The sequence below is a fragment of the Kwoniella dejecticola genome, chromosome 11 (genome assembly GCF_000512565.2).
Source record: "Kwoniella dejecticola CBS 10117 chromosome 11, complete sequence".
Taxonomy (NCBI): Eukaryota; Fungi; Basidiomycota; class Tremellomycetes; order Tremellales; family Cryptococcaceae; genus Kwoniella; species Kwoniella dejecticola.
Genome location: NC_089311.1, coordinates 1,311,701 through 1,331,602, shown reverse-complemented (window position 1 = coordinate 1,331,602; position 19,902 = coordinate 1,311,701). Strand labels below are relative to the sequence as shown.

General features: G+C 47.9%; 8 protein-coding genes across 8 annotated transcripts; 4 read left to right on the top strand and 4 right to left on the bottom strand.

The window, feature by feature from the left end:
- Window positions 1-72: 72 nt before the first annotated feature.
- On the bottom strand, window positions 73-947 carry I303_108623 (uncharacterized protein; the record flags this gene model as incomplete). Its single annotated transcript, XM_018410326.1, has 5 exons — window positions 73-301; window positions 431-561; window positions 641-691; window positions 791-867; window positions 926-947. 5 exons carry the CDS (start codon window positions 945-947, stop codon window positions 73-75), a joined length of 510 nt encoding a protein of 169 aa, XP_018260135.1.
- A 370-nt stretch (window positions 948-1,317) lies between these two features.
- Window positions 1,318-2,267, top strand: I303_108622 (uncharacterized protein; the record flags this gene model as incomplete). Its single annotated transcript, XM_018410327.2, has 5 exons — window positions 1,318-1,362; window positions 1,449-1,557; window positions 1,662-2,013; window positions 2,114-2,164; window positions 2,237-2,267. 5 exons carry the CDS (start codon window positions 1,318-1,320, stop codon window positions 2,265-2,267), a joined length of 588 nt encoding a protein of 195 aa, XP_018260136.2.
- A 596-nt stretch (window positions 2,268-2,863) lies between these two features.
- I303_108621 (uncharacterized protein) lies at window positions 2,864-3,740 on the top strand (the record flags this gene model as incomplete). The annotated part of the gene is made up of 6 exons (XM_065969880.1): window positions 2,864-2,921; window positions 3,070-3,115; window positions 3,187-3,216; window positions 3,289-3,403; window positions 3,472-3,558; window positions 3,630-3,740. The coding sequence occupies 6 exons, from the start codon at window positions 2,864-2,866 to the stop codon at window positions 3,738-3,740; spliced, it is 447 nt and encodes a 148-aa protein (XP_065825952.1).
- Window positions 3,741-4,122: 382 nt separating this feature from the next.
- Window positions 4,123-6,378, top strand: I303_108620 (uncharacterized protein; the record flags this gene model as incomplete). The annotated part of the gene is made up of 8 exons (XM_065969879.1): window positions 4,123-4,283; window positions 4,392-4,694; window positions 4,824-4,895; window positions 4,960-5,245; window positions 5,317-5,394; window positions 5,470-5,631; window positions 5,717-5,953; window positions 6,031-6,378. The coding sequence occupies 8 exons, from the start codon at window positions 4,123-4,125 to the stop codon at window positions 6,376-6,378; spliced, it is 1,647 nt and encodes a 548-aa protein (XP_065825951.1).
- A 327-nt stretch (window positions 6,379-6,705) lies between these two features.
- Window positions 6,706-9,362, bottom strand: I303_108619 (uncharacterized protein; the record flags this gene model as incomplete). The annotated part of the gene is made up of 3 exons (XM_018410330.2): window positions 6,706-7,701; window positions 7,769-7,937; window positions 8,002-9,362. The coding sequence occupies 3 exons, from the start codon at window positions 9,360-9,362 to the stop codon at window positions 6,706-6,708; spliced, it is 2,526 nt and encodes an 841-aa protein (XP_018260139.2).
- A 2,073-nt stretch (window positions 9,363-11,435) lies between these two features.
- I303_108618 (uncharacterized protein) lies at window positions 11,436-13,231 on the bottom strand (the record flags this gene model as incomplete). Its single annotated transcript, XM_065969878.1, has 10 exons — window positions 11,436-11,594; window positions 11,675-11,776; window positions 11,853-11,952; window positions 12,033-12,095; window positions 12,189-12,364; window positions 12,460-12,606; window positions 12,680-12,800; window positions 12,877-12,914; window positions 12,980-13,079; window positions 13,155-13,231. 10 exons carry the CDS (start codon window positions 13,229-13,231, stop codon window positions 11,436-11,438), a joined length of 1,083 nt encoding a protein of 360 aa, XP_065825950.1.
- A 2,127-nt stretch (window positions 13,232-15,358) lies between these two features.
- Window positions 15,359-16,139, bottom strand: I303_108617 (uncharacterized protein; the record flags this gene model as incomplete). The annotated part of the gene is made up of 2 exons (XM_018410332.1): window positions 15,359-15,852; window positions 15,947-16,139. 2 exons carry the CDS (start codon window positions 16,137-16,139, stop codon window positions 15,359-15,361), a joined length of 687 nt encoding a protein of 228 aa, XP_018260141.1.
- Window positions 16,140-16,472: 333 nt separating this feature from the next.
- I303_108616 (uncharacterized protein) lies at window positions 16,473-17,941 on the top strand (the record flags this gene model as incomplete). The annotated part of the gene is made up of 6 exons (XM_018410333.1): window positions 16,473-16,614; window positions 16,710-16,792; window positions 16,905-17,086; window positions 17,184-17,579; window positions 17,712-17,840; window positions 17,923-17,941. 6 exons carry the CDS (start codon window positions 16,473-16,475, stop codon window positions 17,939-17,941), a joined length of 951 nt encoding a protein of 316 aa, XP_018260142.1.
- Window positions 17,942-19,902: the final 1,961 nt, after the last annotated feature.

Sequence of the window (19,902 nt, the reverse complement as noted above, 5' to 3'; positions counted from 1 at the left end):
TCGAAACAGACTAGATACAATACTAAAATACTGGTCCTGGATAAACCCAAATTCGGGAAGATGACTTGTTGTCTATTGGCGCTTTGATTCCATCTGTTCTAATTGCAATACCAAATCATCCATCGGATCCGAACTTGTGCCTGTGCTTGCGGCGGCTTTGTCAAGTGTGCTGGGCTCATTGTCTAACAGGGATGACTGATGCGGTTGGACCGATGCTGAGGACGGTCTAGGCGAGTTTGATGAAGGGAGAAGAACGGATGCTGGATTATATCCCGGGGCTATCCTCCTCAGAGCGTCTTTCCTAAAGATTAAAAAGAAGATCCAAAAACACAGGCACAAATATGAGTATTTGGCTTGTCTTTCACGGGTAGAGGAGATCTGGCAGGCAGGTGGACGTTCATAAATATACGTTCACGAAACTCCAGCTCACTCTTTCTGCTCTTCCTCTACTTCGCGCTGATGCAATATCTCCGCGTTCCTCGCCCGTCTTGCCGAGATAGCTTCTGCTGGCGATGGATGTACGGACAGCACGTGTTCTTCCAGCGTGAAGGGATATACGAACTAGACCAATGCAAGGATGTAAGGTGCCAACCTCGATTCATGTGACTGGACCATTGTGGATTGGGGCTCGACCACTTACATAGGCTGTTATATCTTCAGGCAAAGGATGTATATCGTTCGGCATCTCGATCTGAGCTCGGGTCGTCCATCAGCTATTTCTTAGACACGGACACCCATCAGGTATGATAGGATGACCGGGTGCCAAGTCATTTGAAGATGGGGTGCTCACGGGTTTGGGTAACCATAATGAAGGGGACTTGATCAGTGGTACAGTCGCCGCGGCTGAATATTGTGAAGATATCGGTCCTGTAGCTGTAATGTGAGTCCTCGCTCATGAAATCACAAGTTTTGCAAGATCACTCACCTATATCGGCTGCTGTCACCATGCTCGATGCGTCAATCCTGCTTCTCAAGCTTCGTAATGAGTCAACTTGAGAAGAGAAAGGATAGTCAGGCTTACTCGCTGATGACGATAGACGAGGTTTGGTTCCAGGCACAGAGAGGATCAGCGGGATCAAATCTATCTGCCTGGACATTTGTTTATGCGGTTTCAGCTGATGAAAGACAAAAGACCAGCGTCAAAAGTCAAGCATAAGCATACGAGGATTCCGTGTGTTAATGGACCGCATCATTGTCTTCTCTGACTCGCTCTCCCGCCTAGATCTCTATAAGAAAACATGCCAATGATCATATAGCCAGAACCTTATCGCTGGATCGGATTCCTGCACGCCGTCGACAATACTAGGTTGATCGATCATGGGCGGCGTTTCCTCCGCCCTCGATCCAGCGAGAGGAAGAGGTGTAAGTGATTCTGTTCTCCAATTTGTAAGCCCCGCATGTCCGCAGAAGAAGAGTCACACGCTGACTCGGTGAGTTCGAATGCTCAGGTCATATCGGTTCCTGATGGATATACTACCCCTTCTTTCCCTTCACTCTATATCCCAACGTTACATGATACGCTAGAACAGCGAGGAATCTTCCTATACGAGGCGGAGGGTGAGTTGAGTGTCTGTCTCGCACTAGCTTTCCCGTCAAGAATCGCGCATCTCAGGCATGTGAGTGATGATCGGGCTCAAGCTGATAGGTTGAGACACGAATAGCAATATGGCATTTCACTTTCTACTGGACAGTCCTCTTATTAGGTTTCTTATTCTTGATCTGTTCCATGCTCGCCTCATTCACCATCTTCATCAACATAGTACGATTCCGAACCAACCCACCCGATCGTCCCTCCAAACAGAACAGCGGAGGCAGAATGAATGGGCTAATTAGGATGGGCTTGGAGAAAGACAAAGACAAGGGGGAAAGAAGGAAGAAACCACCATTATGGCCGATCTTCGTTTTGCCGGTAGTATCAGTCATCATAGCGTCTGGGATCAGTCTTATATCGGGAACAGTCGTAGGATTTGCTTTGGCTGCTATTTATTCTTCAGGAGGATTCAGCATGTCAACGTGAGTCCCATCCCCCTCTTGATGTGATAACATGAAACCCATTTATATCTTGTTTTGCTCCATACCGTTGACATAGCTGACCGTCGGGTTTGGTCCATAGATGGGTACCATTTCTATGGGCTCTGATCCAGGTTCTTGTCCTCATCATATCGTACGTATCATCAACCTCAATCTCAGACTAATCATGGCCCGCGCGGGGCTGATGCTTTTCCGGGATTTATAGGAGTTACTCCACGCTTACATCAATCCTATAATTTCGACTAAACCTGTACCTGTGCTTGTGCTTGTACTTGTACTTGTATCATCTAAGTTGTATTCAGTATCCCCTCTATAATGCTAACGATGCTAATGCTAACATCAAACACGACATGAAGTGTTTCTTGCATCTACGACGAGACTCCTGGTTGAGTAGGGTGAAATGGACGACCAGAAGGACGGTCGCCAAGGAACCGTAGTCTACACATCTTACTAACCGCAAATTATCGTCGACTACATATTGTAACCTGCTCTGACGTATCTTAGCAATGGCATTCTTACTCTTACTCAAAGCATAGCAAGAAAGATCGATCTGACAGCTGCTAGATGCATACGATATATATAACACAACGATGGGCTGCGGATTTATCGAATCTTTCCCCTCGCCAGTGGCGATCTTTCGTTTCTCTTCACTATCTTTCATTGTTCTTTTTTCCTCTGTTTTACACTTCTTTGCTTTGCTTCGCTTTTGATAGAAGCGCACTGCTGATCAGTCACCTTGACGGTGTTCTTTCATCCTATTCTACTTTATTCCACTTTATTTCATTTCGATTTGAATTTCGAATTCATTAACAGTAAAACGTCAAGCGGGAAGATGGGGAAATTGATCTGGCATCAATGGGGGAGATTATTAGCTATAACTTCGGGAGTCTGTGAGTCCTATCTAAGCGATTTTTTGAGCAGACAAATTTCTGAAACTTGCGTTGCATCGCAATGTTCACAGATATGCTTTGGGGTAAGCTACGCGTGTCTGCACTGGTATCGCTGGGCGTGTTTCTGATCTTGGGATTGGTAATGCAGCTTCGTTCTGGGCGTTCCTGTTCAGGAAGTTCTTCTGGGATATGATGTACGTTTTCCCAATCTTACAACCTTTCAAAGTGTAGTCGTGATGTCTGCTGACATTTGGGTATTGAGCAGAGGAGGCACACTCGGTCCAGCGGGTTTGATGTATGTCCGATTGCAATGCCACTCACCTTCCCCTTTGTGCGCATCAGGGGCTGACCAGATGCTATGGTGCAGACCTGAGAAGAACACTCAGCCACTGGTCAATCTAGTTGTAAACATACCGCTTCTCCAGATTTTTACCTTGCTGCTTAGCATATTCACGCTCGTCTTGGAACTTCCATTACCTTTCGTAAGCCCTTTCCCTTCAGCCGCGAAATGAGGGGAAGCCGCTTTGAATCGGGCTTAATCCGAGTATAGGTGGTAGGAACAGCTGTCCATCGATCTATAATTTTGAGAGTGGTGCTATACTTCATCACCGGGTTCATCGGTGTCATGGTGTATCAGGCGAGTTGACCTCCGGCCCTCCCACTGACGTACACACGAGGACAAATCGGGCTAACATAGTCATGGAGCAGACTGTCGATTGTGCGATCTACTACGTCATCACTTCGGGCGTATATGCCGTGGCCATGTCAAAGGGAGAGATGATGACCATCAGTCTCAATGGACCAGCGGGCGATGTCTAGGAAGAAACACGGAATGGGCAAGATGCGAATCCCATGCTGATTCTACATGTATCAGTCAATATCATCGAAGTCATCGTCGGGCGTAAGACAGACCTTTGCAATTACCCATCCGACGCATGGGCTTATAGCGATGAGTTGAGATGCATGCAATCTGCAATCTGCATGTTGCATGTTGCATTCTGTATTCGAAGGAGTCATCACGTCAAAGCGAGTGGTCGAGAATGCGGAGGCTCCGCTTTGACCGGTTTTTGTTTTTGTTTTGGTTGATCCCACTTGTCCTTCTTGCCGAACAACCGTTACACGAACAACCATTACACGTCTCTTCATGGTTTTGAGCTGCAAAAATCAAGATTCCACAAAAGGCCATTACGACTCGAGCACCATGAGTACCTCTAAAACCGCCGAGGGACCGCTCGAAGCGTTCCTTTCGTTCCCTTCGCCATACACCCAATCACTCCTCGTCCAAGCTTTAGTCTCTGTAATACCCTCTCTCAAGCTATCTTTGGTCCCACCTCCAGAGGACGATCCTCCAGCATTACAATGGTGAGCTCCCAATCTCCATTGGTCGACTTCCTGATCTCAGCGCTTGACGACTTGTGATTGAACTGATGATGCTTCCTACGCTTCGGCTGGGCTGCACTGTACTGGTAGGGCAGATTACGATTTATTATCTTTCGACAAACCGCATTCCGACCCCAGCAAATACCTAATATCCTCCTACATATATCGAAAAGCACTGATCAGGAAACACCAGCTGAACTCGACCATCCAGGCTTACTTGGCGAAATGCGATCATAGGCAGATCAAGAGTGTACTGGCAGAGGGCGGGATACCGAAAGGATGGAATGTGGAACTGCAATTCCTCGATGAGCTAGATGAGCTGCTCATGGATGATTTGTATGATCTCAACGAGGGGCTCAGGCGAAATGAGGAGCTACCTGAAGAAGATCGAAGGTGAGTCAAGTTTTATCCTATCGCCCATTCGGTTCAGGCAAAGTCATTTGCTACCGCCCGATCTCCTTGATCCGACTGTATTGAGGAGAGTATCGAGACTCGGCTAATACATTGAGTGAATCTTTACAGTTGGTATATCCTCAAACCTGGTTTTGCGGATCGAGCGCAGGGTATACGGATGTTTTCAAGTGAAGACGAGCTGTGAGTAGCTTTTACTCGGGATTTGGCCTGCAGGAAATAGTCGGCTCATAAGCCTGTATGCCAGACGAGCTATCTTTGAAGAGTTTGAACCGCCTTCTTCCGACGAGGAGGACTATGAGGATAAAGACGAGGACGAAGAACCAGATGAGCAAGAGGCAGACGCCAATGACGGTCCAAAAGACGTAGATGGGATGATAGATATGTTAGCTAAGAAAGCTGTCGAGCTGGGCTTCAACGGCGACGAGGACGATTCAAGGGATTATGGAGCAGAAGATGATGACGGGCAAGAAGACGAAGATAGAGATGATACAGGCGTCATGACTTCTCAACTGCGGCATTTTGTGATACAAGTGAGTCTTCAGTCACCTTGTTGGGTATAAGCACATCTGAGCTGATTAATTGGTTGCTTGATGCGGTATAGGAGTATATGCCAAACCCCGTGTTATTTGACATAGCCCAAGAACCAAATACACCCTCGCCCTTCTTGGAAGGATACAAGGTGGGCTGATCACATTATTCATTCTCTGTCATAGCGAACTTCACCATGCTAATGTTCAATGATGACATGTATCAGTTTCACCTACGGGCATATGTCCTTCTGACTTCAGCTTACACCGTACATCTCTCTCGAACGATGCTAGCTCTGTTCTCTGGCTCGCCGTACACCCCACCCCGCTCATCGGGGTCCGGTAGCGAATTAGATCTTCGTCCCCATCTCACCAATACTTGTCTGCAGGTAGGTGCGCTTCTGACTTATACACATCTGCTGGTTTTCGAAAATCATGCAACAGGCTGATTAATTAGTTTTGATCCAATCATAGACCGATTCCTTCGGAGCTCCCGCACCGCCAGAAGAGCTAGTCAAGCTGTTCTGGGAATTAGAGGGTCTCGATGCTCTCTCCTCGACCAAAGACGGCCAATACGAAAGTAAAGGAAAGATAAACAAAGAATGGTTGGAGACCGTCTTCGCGCATTCCGGAGAAGTCATCAGTGAAGCTATCAAAGCTGGAGCAGAGTGTGGTAGTTTCGGCTTACAATTTATGCCCAACGCATTCGAGGTGAGCTCGCGCTCCGTATCTGTTATCTGCGCCGCGCCTGGGTGTTGGACGAGAACTGACGTGAGTGCCGGGAATAGATTTTCGGTGTCGATCTAATATTATCATTCCCTCCCTCTACCCCCAATTCCACCGGTGAAGTGCCGATACCCAAAGTGACATTACTAGAATTTAACGCTTCGCCGGATTTCCACCAATCGGGCTTACGGCTCAAGAAGGATTTGCTAGAGATGTTCAAAGGCGTGATAAGGATATCGATCGTACCTTTCTTCGGATTGACATTCAATGATCAAGAAGAAGAAGAAGAAGAAGAAGAAGAAGAAGAAGAAGAAGAAGCAGAAGCAGAAAAAGATGGGTGGGAAGTGGGAGATGAAAGATGGGGTTGGACATTAGTGGGTAAAGGAGAAGTCAGGGGTTCAGGCTGGTAATCAAATAGCATGCCTGCGCACAGTGTTTCATACAGTTACAACGGAAGCACGTCATGCGATGTGTTTAGGTAGGAGAGGCGACGAAGAAATGCAGGTCGGCTGACAGGTTAACGTTGCTTGTAGACCAGTCCATGCACCGAATGGTTGGATGATACTTCAGACCTCGCTGATATCATAATCATTAGTCATTCATGTCGTTCATGCTACTTTAGGGCAATTATACAAGTACTCCATCCCATTATACTGTCTTGATCCATGGACCAAATCGCAAGTCACATAAAGGCGTCACGAGACCGCGACTTTGACCTTCACTGAACACGCACATCTCTAATTCCCATTCTGACCCCTGATCATCCTTTCCGCTCCTCTGATGCCTCCATTCAGCCCTCTCTGCCCGGTCCTGATCACACTCCTGCCGAAACTCAGCAGATCAAACATTCTAGGCGTCGGCGTAAAGTGACTCAGACTTTGCGAAAGCGGAGACATTGGCGGGAGTGAGCCGTTGTCCGAGCCGTCCAGGTCAAGGCGAATAATATTTGATATTTGGGAGTGAACGAATGGTCTAGATCCATTGAGTCTGTCGGTGAGCTCGTACGCCTCGTAAGAAGATCGAGGTGTTGTCGAGTTGGAATTACTGGAAATCGATGTCGGGCTGTCCAGTTGAGTATTATCACCTCGCTGCGAGGTAGGGTCGCTATTGGATCTTCGCTTGAGTATGACGGGGAGTAATGTCAGGGCAGACAGAAATACTAATTTGGTGATTAAGACTGGATCTCGAAGGAGACTGGTCAGACTTTCTCCTCCGAGTCCGTCTGCCGTTGCCGCTGCGCCTGCTGAAGTGAGAGCGTTGGCTGTTGGAACTTTCAATCTTGATAATATGTGGCCGACAGATGCTGTGACGTAGGACCAAGATGCACTTCCGGCAGCTGTCGTCAACCAAAACACTTTCCAATCGACCCCGACTACACCGCAGGCCACGTTCATGCCTGACCAAGGCACAAAACCCATTGCCCTCATTATAAGTAATCGCCTCCAAACGGTTGATTTCTCAGTGGGACCGCCGATAGGAGGTTGGGCGGGATCTGAGGAAGCTTGAATTGGCGTGATGCTTTCTCCGATAGTAGCTTGAGATGTTGTTGGAGCGGGAATAGTCTCTGGGGCGAGTGCAGCTTGGACAAGTGCCAAGGGTTTTGGGAACAGGACGGCGATCAACGGTGCTAATGGTCTTGAAAGCATGTATGCGCCCAGGGATCCGGTAGCCGTAATAATCGTCAACAGACCTAAAGCAGGCATTGGATCGAGTAAGGAGCCGACGAGGATGTTCTGCGAACGCTTCCTTGTCAGCTGTAATTCAACCGGTTCAAACGGTCCTAAAGAGAAGCTGACTCACCAAGATAACCGCACCTGGTACACTCCAAGCGTGTTTCCAGCACCCAACGAAAGTCAGCACACCGACAGTATGCCACCACCCAGCATCGCTCGAGGCCATGTACGATTTGATCTCGGCAGACAACAGCTGGAGATCGGTGGTGGATTGCGGGAGGTGTTTGAGCGTAGTACTATAGTAGTGGATCCATTTAGCTTGGTGAGTTGCTATCGTGTCGAGCAGGAGGTTTAACTCACATTGGCATACTACCAATCAACCAAAAGACAAGACCAGCAGTGACGAAAAATGTCATCACCAGTATTCCAACTGTCCAGCCTAATTCTTTGAGCACTACGGCGGTCTTCCCGCCCCTGTAGCCCGCTAAGATATTCGTCAACCATCCTCGCGAATTGCCTGCGGTTTCAACTTCGTCCCGTTGACGGAAAACTTTCTTCAGTTTGTTTCGTTTCGAATTATCGCGAGACAAGGATTTGGTCGACAAAGCCGGAGTAGGCAGAGTTGCCGGGTAGTAGCCATTCTGACTCAATTCAGCTCGGAACTGCGAAGCGCTCTCTTCTTCTGCAGGTGGAGTCGGAGGCAATTCGAAGTAATCGCTCGATTCCTCCTTCACGTTCGCATTCGTACTCTCCCACATGCCCCAGTATTTGCCAGGCTGCCTCATATATTCTTCGCTGACTCTTCCTTCGTCTTCGTCTGAACCGACCAGGCCCTTCTCCGAGTCATCATCTGAGCCTCTTCTGTGACCCAATGTCACCCGGCGTTGTTTCTTGGGTTTCACCCAGCTAAGCAGTGATTCTCCAACCTCATATGCTGATTGAATGAACGCGGATGGGGATTTCGAGGAGGACGAAGCACTGGTTGCTTGCCCCGAAGGATAGTTGGCGTATTCCTGATCTGAGGGCGGTGGTGACAGTGGCAACGCTGACCAAGGTTGACGCGAGGATTGCGGGAATTCGGGTACATGCTGCAGTGATGAGGGGCCCATAGACGAAGAAGGGAAAGCGTATGTCGAATTTTCAGTTAGACTCTGCGTCTGGGGGACAACGATACTTGTACTTGTTGACCTTGCCCTTGATTCGGCATGGGCCTTCTCTTTCCCTTTGCCCTTACTACTAGCGACATGAGCTGTAGGTTCTAGATAATCCTGATCCACAACTACATTTACACCTTCGTCTTCTCGAGTGGTATATCTTCTCAGTATGTTGGGTACGGATGTCTTCCTCTTAACGATGTTCGGACCCAGCACCGGGCTAGAAGGGATAGAAGACGGAGTGGGTAAGGAGTCTGACGGTTTTACTTGCGGCGTGTAGTAGGACTGCGTGCGTTTAGCTGGAGTGACTATAAGAGTCGGTCTGGAGCCTGATACGGACTTCGAAGCCCGCCTGTTCCCGGTCTTTGGGGCTTGTAGTAAAGCGGCAGCTGATGATTGCCTCGAAGGCCCAGCTTCTGTCTCCAAACTTCTAGACAAGTGGGCGACCACATCCGCTGGATCACCTATGGACCTGCCGTTCGATGATGATGGACGAGCCAGATGGGCGTTTTCCGACGAATTTTCACGAGACATGACAGGTGGCAAAGGTGGAGTGTAGGTTGACATGGTTGAGGTTCGAGATCGCATTCGTTTCGGTCGGACAGGTGTTGTGTAAGGAGGAGCGGGTGTACGGGAGCCGCTTGGAATAGGCAGCGTGGATGAGCGCACTTGGGGAGAGTCGTATGCGTACCTGTACCAATTGATGTCGAAGTTTGATGGTAGGGTGAATGAGTAATTTGTTTGAGGAATGTCTCAGGTCAAGACACAATGAACATTATGGGTTTGTGTGGGTGAGGTGGGATATATATTAGTCATCGGAGTCGATGTATGCAAATGACAGAGGAGGATGTCAAGTAAGACCAGGGCGACCAGCGAACGCGAGTAGGTCGTGTTGGATAGATAGTAAAGCCAACGATGTGCAGTGCCGGTAACGGAAGTAAGGGCGAGGTACCAGAGGAGCAAGATCCAGCGAAAGGGTTCAGGCGACCATAGACAGGATATTGGGTTTCGTCATATGATTTTGCGGAGTCGAAGTCAAAGTCGAGGTTACGTCGTTGTTGATGAAAGGGATAATGACAGGTACGATGAAGCAATAATGACGAAGGAGAGGAACGATAAAAGGAAGACAGACAAATTCGTCAGTAAAGTTATCTTTCTTGTCTTTTCAACTTGCAGATTGCATCCCCGGCGAATAATGATGATCCGTAATAAGATTGGGGATGGTGATCGATGAATGGATACAATCGAGATCAAGGAGCATGAACACTGAAATCGTGGTTGCGATGCTGGACGTTTGGATATCGGCACGGACCATCCAGGATTGACAAGTTGCCGTTTGACATTCAAGCTAACCAACTTTGACCTGATCCCACGAAATCTTCTTCCCCCTTCCCCCTTGACAACCAACACAATTCCGGCATACTCTGTACGATGCTATCCTCACGAAAAGGGGAAAGGAGACTCACGATGTATCCTCCTGCAATGTCTGCGGTATCTGCAAAGGTGAACTCGACCTCTTCTTTCCGATCGAACCTAAGAAACCGACTTCATCCTCCCGAACACTAGAAATTGAATTAGGCATCTTGAGCTTTGGAGATGCTTGCTCTATGCTTCCTCCTCTTCTATGCCAATGACCGAAGGTGTGTCCGTCTATGCGAAATCGAACAATAATAATTGAGATCGGCCGGTGAAGATACGAATGCTTTCTTTTGGATTATGTTATGCTGATTGACCGCGTATGCTTGTTGAATAAAGGTACGGAGTACGAAACCGATGTTTTCGACCTTCGGTGATGTGTCGTGTAAGGCTTTCTCTACTCTTCTCTTTGCTGGTGAAATATGAATACTTTGATATGGATTTTACAGCTAAATCCGTCTTGTCCACTAGATGTCATGCACATGTACCTGTACATGATGTGAAGAGGACAACCAACAATATGTATGTGGACAGAAGGGATAGTGGAGAACAACAACAAAATCTTGCATCCCCCACCGAGAAATACCAAATACGGAAATTCCCCGTTGCTGCATTTCCATCCCCGGCGGCGAGCTGTGAGCTTACTTAAACGGGATCGTCATGTTGATTCAGCTTCGGCGCCCGATCGAGCTCATATTATTGCTAACAGCAGCATCGCATCTTGCATAGCATGTTGATAGGCTAGTGACACCATTGTACCTGATCTACATACTGCGCACCTCGACTCTGACTCTGTTTCAAGCCAAGCGCGCTCTGTCCGACGTAGGTGAGGTATCGACCTCGCCCAAGTGTCGCCAAGAGAACAATGTACAGCATCCAGCATCCCATATCGAGACGTCATTGGTGACCGCCATCTCCGTGAACATGCCGTGATTTCATCCCGTAACTATGACCCACATCGACGTCAACCAACATGCTACAGATTGTAGGAAGCGAACCGTTGCGACGATTCAGAGTATGCATGTGTGTGTGTGTGCTTATGGTATGTGCGTATTGCAATGTGGTTGAGTGTTTTATTGTTACAGAAGACAAGAGTAGAATGATTGATACCTTCGCCCGGCTAATCTGGGCTATAAACAAACATCGACTAGTTTGATACGCGGCTTCTAGGCTATTGCCCTCGGCCTGATGGTCAGACAGGACTACCTGATCAACGACTAATGACTACTTCAACTCCACCTCAAATTCTAACGGCGTGCCCAAAGCGCCGCATTCAGCCAATACTATCGCTTCAGCATCTCCATTTTCCGAAGGAGGAATGACCTTGATCTCCGACAAAGACCGATTGGCACTATGTACAGGAGGCGTCACCGGACCGTCCGACTGATCCCCCAGAAAATCAATCAGCCTACTACCTAGCCGACACTCATTCAACGTCCGCCAAGAGGTAGAGGTACACTTACACAGATATAGGTCTCAGTCTCCACTTTGATACCACCGCCGGTCTGCATCTTCTCCGCGTTTCGCGAGTTCGAACTTGAAGTTCCGAATGATCCTGTCCCGCCCTACGCCCAAAGAACCGAGTGTCAGCTGTCAGACCCTGAAACCTGCGAATCTTGCCTTGGACTGTGTAAGACTTACCGAAGCGTAAACGTAGCTTCGTTGTCTGTCTCTGCGTAGATCTTGTCTGCTGTTCAAGATGGCGAGACATCCTACCAAGTAGACTTTGGGATGGATTATGCTGTGCGACCGATAGACCGAAAAGGTTACGCCTGGATCAGCATGCAACGATCTACCGGCTGCCTGACTCTTGCTACTTACGCAATGAATTGTACGATGCTCGACATCGAGTCAGCTGCGAATTGCAGGAAGAACAACAAGGCCCTTCGAGACATAGCCAATCAGGTCAGCTTGTGTGTCGCACATCCAACGGAGCTTACGTTCGACGGGGAGATGGATTGAAACCGGTTGACATACACTAAAGTCGGAGGGACTTGAGCTTCAAGTGAGACCCGCATCAACTTCTTGACGAGCCGATCGGTATGTTCCAAGCCCGATCGGGAGTGGTACAGCCCATACATGATGGAAGAGGTGATGATAAGATCGGCTGAAATACATGCTCCAGGCCAGAGATAGAAGAATAGATTGGCTCTCTATTGCGCTGGTTCTGTCAGTCGATGCCTCGTTTTTTAAGAAACAAAAGTTGTATGGTTTGCGCCAGAGCTGCAGAAGGGGGAACAGAACTTACGGTGTCAAATTCATCCATTGTCAAGGTATGCGTCGTGAAAGCGTACCCCACGGAACCAGTCACCGAGAGGCAGAGGCAGACTCCGATGAGAACGAGGATGAGGTAGTTCCTCTTGTTGATTCGCCAAGCCCTTTCAGCATAGAATGCCTGACAGACGATAATCAACATAAGTGGTATGTTCACAGACGAAGACCGTAACGCGGAATGGGGATAAGCTTACCTGTATACTGATTTTAGTCAGAGGATCTATGATACCGTACCATGCAATCCAGTTGCATTTGGTGAATTGAGAGTACGTTCCGTAAGAGTACGAGAACATGTGTAGAGTCGTGGCCCATGTGCTGGTTCAATCATCAGTAATGTTCAAGCCGTCTTGTTTCCGATTGCCGGGAGCTGGAACAAGTGATAGGAGCTCACAAGATGGTACCTATCACCCCACCGATAGAGGCAAGGTACTACATCCCAACAGAAGGTATTAGCATACATCAGGCTTGAATAGTAAAGAGAGAGGAAGACGCACGATGAGGAATCGTATATGAGTTGCCTCTTTCTTTGAATGGGTCCACCATCGACAGAACGAGTTGATCGCTACTCCCAAAAGCAGAGCATCGACTCCCATACTGCGTCCACGAGGTGAGGTCAGTCTTCACACTCATTCAAAGGCGACTCCGGAGCACATCAAGAGGTCTACGTACCCAAGAAGAAGAGGGGATAAGTGAGAACCAAGGTTACCCGTAACCTGTTTCCTCGCAATCTCTTCGACTGACGACATTTTGACTTCAACTAATCCTCTGTTGTTGGTGTTGTTAGTGACTTTTTCTAGCGAAGCGATAGGACGAGTGATTCCTCTAGGATTAAAGATATACCTTGACCTTGAATTCAATGTTGCTTTCCAACAGCAATCAGGTGCCCCTTTTCGAGAGAAAGTCGCTGTCGAAGATCTCAAGTCTTTGTGACTGACTGGTCTATTCGTGTGAACGGGTGAAGTGAGACCAGCTCTTGGTATATCACGGGGTCTTTTTCTTGTCTTAAAAGTGCTCGATCGGTGTTTGCCTTGCGTTCTAGATAATACGAAGTGAGAGTGAGACCACCGGAAAGCTTTGTGCGATCGTAGTGCGCAATGGATATTTGGGACAAATCACCAACTTTCCATATATATCGATACTTGTACATGCGTATATGCGATTCATTCCAGACACAAATTGACTCTTTCTATGTCGGAGGAGACAGGAGTCGCCCAGAACATGCGTGTATTGAGTAAATTGACTCATTGGAGCAGTGAAGTGAAAGCTGAACCAAGAGGGACCGAGCTAATTTGGTGAGAAAAAGAGGTTTCACATTTTAGTTGATCTCCCCTTGTAACTCACTTGGTTAGTGACTTTGAAAATCTACGACGATCAAAAGGCACGGTATGGAACGGTACTGCCCAACTCAATTGCATTTTTGCGAGAAGAAAGATCGACGTTTAAAAGGAGAGCAAGAGGACTTGCGCCCGTTCAGTCAGAAAGTTTAAGCAAGCAAGACCATGAGATGCGGCTAAACGTTCAGGGAAATAAAACGAAACGAAACGCACAGACGATAGAGCACTAAGGCTGAGACGAAGCAGAAAGTCTGTGCGTTGAGTCTCAAGTCTCAAGTGACGAATTTGGTTATTTTGCCTGTAATTTTGTGCGGTGCAGATCCAGATCAATTGAGGGAATCAAAAAGCTTAAACTTAAATTAACCGTTTCCTTCTTTCCTTCTTTTCCTCGTTCCTTCTTTTCAGAAGCCCTTCCTTCCCTTCATCGCTCAAGCCACCAATCGAGAACAGACAAGTTAGCCATAAAGTGGACTTTGGCGTTTTCTCTTTGGCCCATAGATTTCAATGACCAATTGACTCCTTTGCGGTATCTATCTGTTGTTGGTTTGCGGTGAAACAACCGCTTCAGCTTTGTACCTGATTGATACTTGCCGAACCAAAGTCAACAGTAGTCTCATATAATGCAGTTTGATAGTTTTCAGCAATCGCCGTGTAGCTGACGAATCACCTTGTCCCAAATCAGTCTTCTAAGCCGTGATGAAGCTTCACCGTTGCGTCGTTCGACTGACCGTATATGAGATACGAAGCTTCCCACATATACGAGTCTGCATACTCGAGCGACTCAGACAATTTTCGCTGCGCTTCGCTTTGCTCATTCTTGACGCAGGACCAGGTATTGCGCAACAGATGTGAAGGTCCAAAGATAAGATTGGCAGGACCTGGGTCAAGTAGGTTCGAGGTTCGGGGGGTTATCGTAATCGATGATCTGTGGAGCATCATCCTAATTTAGGCACCTCGGATTCCCAATGATCCTCACCTTTGTCCTGCACGACCAAGTCCATGTCCGAAAGCTATGCTGTGCGACGTCTAGCTTCTGTGACGAGCATGGAATGAAACCAATGCGCGAATGTGCAGGGACTGCAAACTTTCCTCTAAATCCAATCACCCTTCATGAGAAGCCGATATGAAAAACCTCTTTTGACAAGTTTCCAACGTATCTACCTGCATGTACGCGTCAACGTAGCAAACAACATATACCCTGTCAGAGAGCGAAGTAGGATTGTCCCTCCTACTGACTAGGTACACGAGACGTCAGTGGGACCGGGACCCTTCTACAGATCTTTGCATGTAACAGATAGCCTGGCTAGCGATCTCAATGAACATTCAAGGGCCAAAGGCGCAACCGCATATCCAGTCGAATGCAATCGTCCATCTACAAATCAGCCTGCGCCAGTATCCCTCATCCCTCACTGTCGACTTAACTCCTCACAGATGCTTGTTGTTCATTCAGAGTCGTTCAAAGATGATACATCATATACAGGTCGTCAAGATTCGTAATATGCCCGATATTTCACCAGGTATTCGATGAATCGCCTCATACTATGCTAACAGATCCGTCCTCAGTACCCACTTATCGCCCTTGACTACCTCCTCTCCTTCGTGCTTGAGACAACCCCCATTCTTCATCCCGTGCCAATGGAGGAGCATTCTCCCAGCTTTCGGCTCTACAGATATCTTCTTCTCATCACTCAACCCCTTGTTAGTCTTGGATCTCAATTTTGCATTTGAGTTCTTGGAATCCCTCGTATCGTGTGTGGAGGTGTAAAAAGCGGTCGCTCCACCTTGCACATCGCTCAGGTAGATCAAGATTGTCCAGCAACTCAGTCTACGAGAAGCGGGATCAAGCGTGGGGGAGTCATAATGACATCTGAAATAGCTTTTGGCGGGATAATGATATACCCTGATATTGGGTGAAAGGAGAGGTCTGCCATCTTTGGATGTAGGTGTGTAAGCAGGCGATAGTTGAGGTATATAAGGCAGGAGTAGGTTGAGGAGTATAGCGGCTATATCGGGTGAATCTAGAGAGCCTCTACCTGATTCCAGCATACGATGGCAGAGAGAAAGGATGTAAATCTGTGGTAAGCTCACAGCAGTTCCGCTGAGAGAGCAGGATTGCGGAAGACTCACGAGCCGTTCGTTCAGCTGCGCCCTTTCCTGCCGGCTTAGGATCCTCCATAACTACACTGTCCGTCCATCTTCGCACAGCCTTTACTTCTGCGGAAGAGAAAAAGTCGTCTATAGTGTATATCTGCGATGGTAAGACTGTGTTGATAGCCAGGTCGGGCTTCAAGGTGATTTCCGGGAGTCGGCCTGCTGCCATTATTTCGCTCTGTGCAAATTCGGGTCAGTCGGCGGTAGACTAACTGTACATAAAGTATTGTTTGAGAGCTGCATCAGATGATAGGGAACGCTGTTGGCCAAGATGCATGCATGACGAGCTTCAGAAGCAAAGAGATAGTCAAATCCACGAGGGGCTTTTGTAGAAGGCAACGGAATCAAATTCTTCGCTCTCAGCATTGACGTCAATCGATAACAACTTTAGTTGAAGCAAAGATGATTGAGCCTCTACTCTCGCTTTTCTCAATCCCCAAACAGGTGAAACCACGGTCAATTGCCTAGAGGCCAACAGAAGCCGGACCGGGGAAACGATAAGATGTCTTCAAGCAGTGTGGTATCCAAGAAACTCAAGTTCAAAGGCGACAAAGTGAAGAAGAAGAAGAGGTCTCATAACCATTCTGGAGGTGGAGGTGGTGAAGATGATGAGTTAGCTGCTTTGGCAGCTGCCGATCCGAGAGGTGAGTCCAAAATACCTTCGCGCCTTTCGCTTAAGCCACCCGAAGTATCGGGCTGCAGGTCTCCTTTGGCTGATCATCTCTTTCTTTCCACGTAGGTTGGGTGTTTCCGGAACATCCTATGGAGATCAACGGACCTGCATTTATCTTGTTACCAACTCAACCCCTAACATGTCTAGCTGTAGGTATTTTCAGACTGTCCAGTGAGATTCCTAAGCTTTCGACAGAGAGGCGGCTGAGAGAAACGTAGAGTAAGGGAATACTAGCTGACTGATACACCTATCTCTGAGTAGTGGGATGCCAACAGACAACGAGTTTACGCTGCGCCGGTCGATATACCTCAAGTACCTGAGGGAATGGATGACCTGACCGAAGCAGAAATACTACAAACCATAGAGCCGAGCGATATCAACCATGTATGGGTGACATCGAGATTATCAGGCAGTGAGGATGTTATCAGTCTGCGAACAAGCACGTAAGTCATATCTTCTTCAACCTAGATGAGGCTCACTGCGGTCTTGGTATAGTGACATTCGTCGCTGACGGCAATATTTCATGTTTCGATTATGTAGAGGCACATTTCTGACGGCCACTCCATCCGGGACATTGACTGCTTCCACACCTTCAAGAGGGCCCTTGGAAGCTTTTATACCTCAACCTTCATCCTCGTCCTCGTCCTCCTCATCGGCAGGGGGATTCCCAGGCTGGGTCATACAGACTCAACATAACTCCAAATACCTCTCGGCCTCACCGCCCACTGGCATATCAGTGGGCAAGCTGAAAGCTGAGCTGCGCATCGACGTGGATACCCCGGGAGAAGACGAAGTAGTCAGGATCAAGTGTCAGAGGGAGTTCGTGTATAAAGCCAAGCTGGCGATGGCGCAAGGGAAAGAGGGTAGTTCGTCGAAGAAGCGATTCTTGGATGGAGGTCCGAATGAAGGATCTATGGATGATGAAATGAAGAGGAAGTAAGTTGTGTGCCCCTATAATTCCCTGCTGCCGCGCTCAGCTCGTGACTGAGCCTTTGATTTGCAAACCTTCGCTGTCTGTGGACTTCTCGAAAAGACGGTCATCGCTGATCAATGGTATCGCGAATGTAGTAAGGAATCGCAGACCTGGGGTGGAGGACGGACGATCGTTTCTGAGAAAGATAGACGCGAGCTCAAGAAAGCTAGGAAAGAAGGTAAATTGGGTGAAGCAATGTTAGATCGCCGTGCGGCTTTGAAAAGGTAAGTCCTGGTCCTGTGACAAGCGCTACGTTGGAAGATAATCGCTGGGCGAGCTGGACTGACATCCATGCGGTATCCGCAGTGATCGATATGCCAAGTGATAGTTACCTGATCATGCATCTGTAATAACCGTGCCACCAGCGAGGTTTACGCCCGTTGCACGTGGGAACGATGTGCGAAGCCAGATCCGAAGACGATCAAGAGGAAAGATCATCATCTGTTCCTTTCATTTATGCTCAGCGATGCCAAGAGAGGGAGACCTGATTATCCACCGGACCCGCAAATTGAACTCCAAAGGGGAATCTCTCATAAGTCTTGTAGACGAAAAGTCATCCGCTATCGCGACAACTGGAAAGATCGCCGGACCTGGCAGAAGTGATATGCAGACCGAAAACACGGACTCGTTATGAGCACAAATGACGTACAAATACGTAGCGACCATCACGTCTTAACATAAGTCAACATCTGCGTGTCAAGTTGAAGGCAGATGTGGGGAAGCTATCGTGGTGGATATCAATCGCCAAGAGCCCCACAAAAATGGATGATACCTGACTGTATGTTGTGACAAGTTAGGCATTCCCCAAGGCCCCCTTCGGTACAAATTCGGGTAATTGCCCATACCGATTCCTCATAGCAGGAAGAGCATGCATACTTAGGGCGGGGTTAGTATCTACCGCAAGTGGGATAAAGTGGATGCTCCACAGCGGAATATAGATTCCCACTTTCCCGCTCCCACAAATCGGACCTTGACACGTGGCCACTCGATACTCCGACTTGCTCCGAGGGTGTTATGCGATTTCGTCCGAGTGGGTACTAAGATTATTCACCGGCATTTTCGCCGTTGGGTTAGTTGTCGGGCCGGGGCTGATCCGCTCACAATTCGACCGGTAGCTTCATCAAATGACTGGAGCCGCAATCAAATGATGCGAGATGGTACCATCAGTTGGATTCCCTTAGGCAGTCTCCCTGGTCCGTCGATCATCTCATCTAGGCTAAACAAGTCAAGTTATTTCCGGTAAGGTATGTGAGGTATGGTAAGGCAAAAACAAAGTAACTCCGATACGGCCCAAAGATGTTCTTTCGGTCTCTGCACCTCTCTACCCCTCTTGGAAATTACTCGGGATGATATTCGCGTTTCGCTGTGTTTGAGTTTGAACAATCCAGCTCCAAGACTTTGTTGACTCGAGCAGGTGACCGAGCTCCAATTCATATCCTTCAACCCGTATCTTCTGCTTTCGGTCCGTATGTCCCGCTCCATCTTCGTTAATTGACGGTTAATCAAAAGCCTCTCCATCGCCTGTCCCCATCTTGTCGATATGCAGGTAACAAAGGAATGCATCGTGATCCATGATGTTGTTATTGTTGTCGTTGTTGATGTTGATGCATTAGTAAACTTCTAGTCTGCCTTTGACACACAAATACACTACACAAACAGCTATCTTTGACCTAAGCGACAACAAACTAAACAAAGCAGTCTACCGGCGGTACAAATCAGTTTTGTGTGGGGAAAAGGGAAAACACCTTGCATCGCATCTCGTAGTAGGCCTTTTTGATTAGGCCCAGAATCGTAGTGAAGGGAAAAACACAAACGCCACCATACGCCTTTGCAGCCTTGCGTTAAATCTGGACTCGTTCTTTCGTTCTTTCGCGATCGTGCTTTTGTGCGATTGTGCGTTTTTTACGGTACGGTAGAAAAAGAAGAGCAGAAAAGAGTAATCCGAAAATACCGACAGGCGTTCATCCGCACTTTACTTTTTCGATTGGCGCGTTACGGTTATACGTACGGTGAGAAAACAAGGGAAAAATAATAAGCCGTCATATAACAGTGATTCGGTACTCGGTACGGTAAAATACTGCGTATAGCGATACCCAACCCACTCACCAACAAGCCAACGAAGAAATTCTTCACATCACCAATACTCAACGCGCACATCTCTTCACTCTCTGTCTCTCACCAATATTCACCTCTCATAACATTGTTTACGCTTGTCGAGACTAGAAACTCAGAGGGAAAGGAACGCTCAAGGAATAAAGGATAAGACAAAGCTGGAACTGGAACATC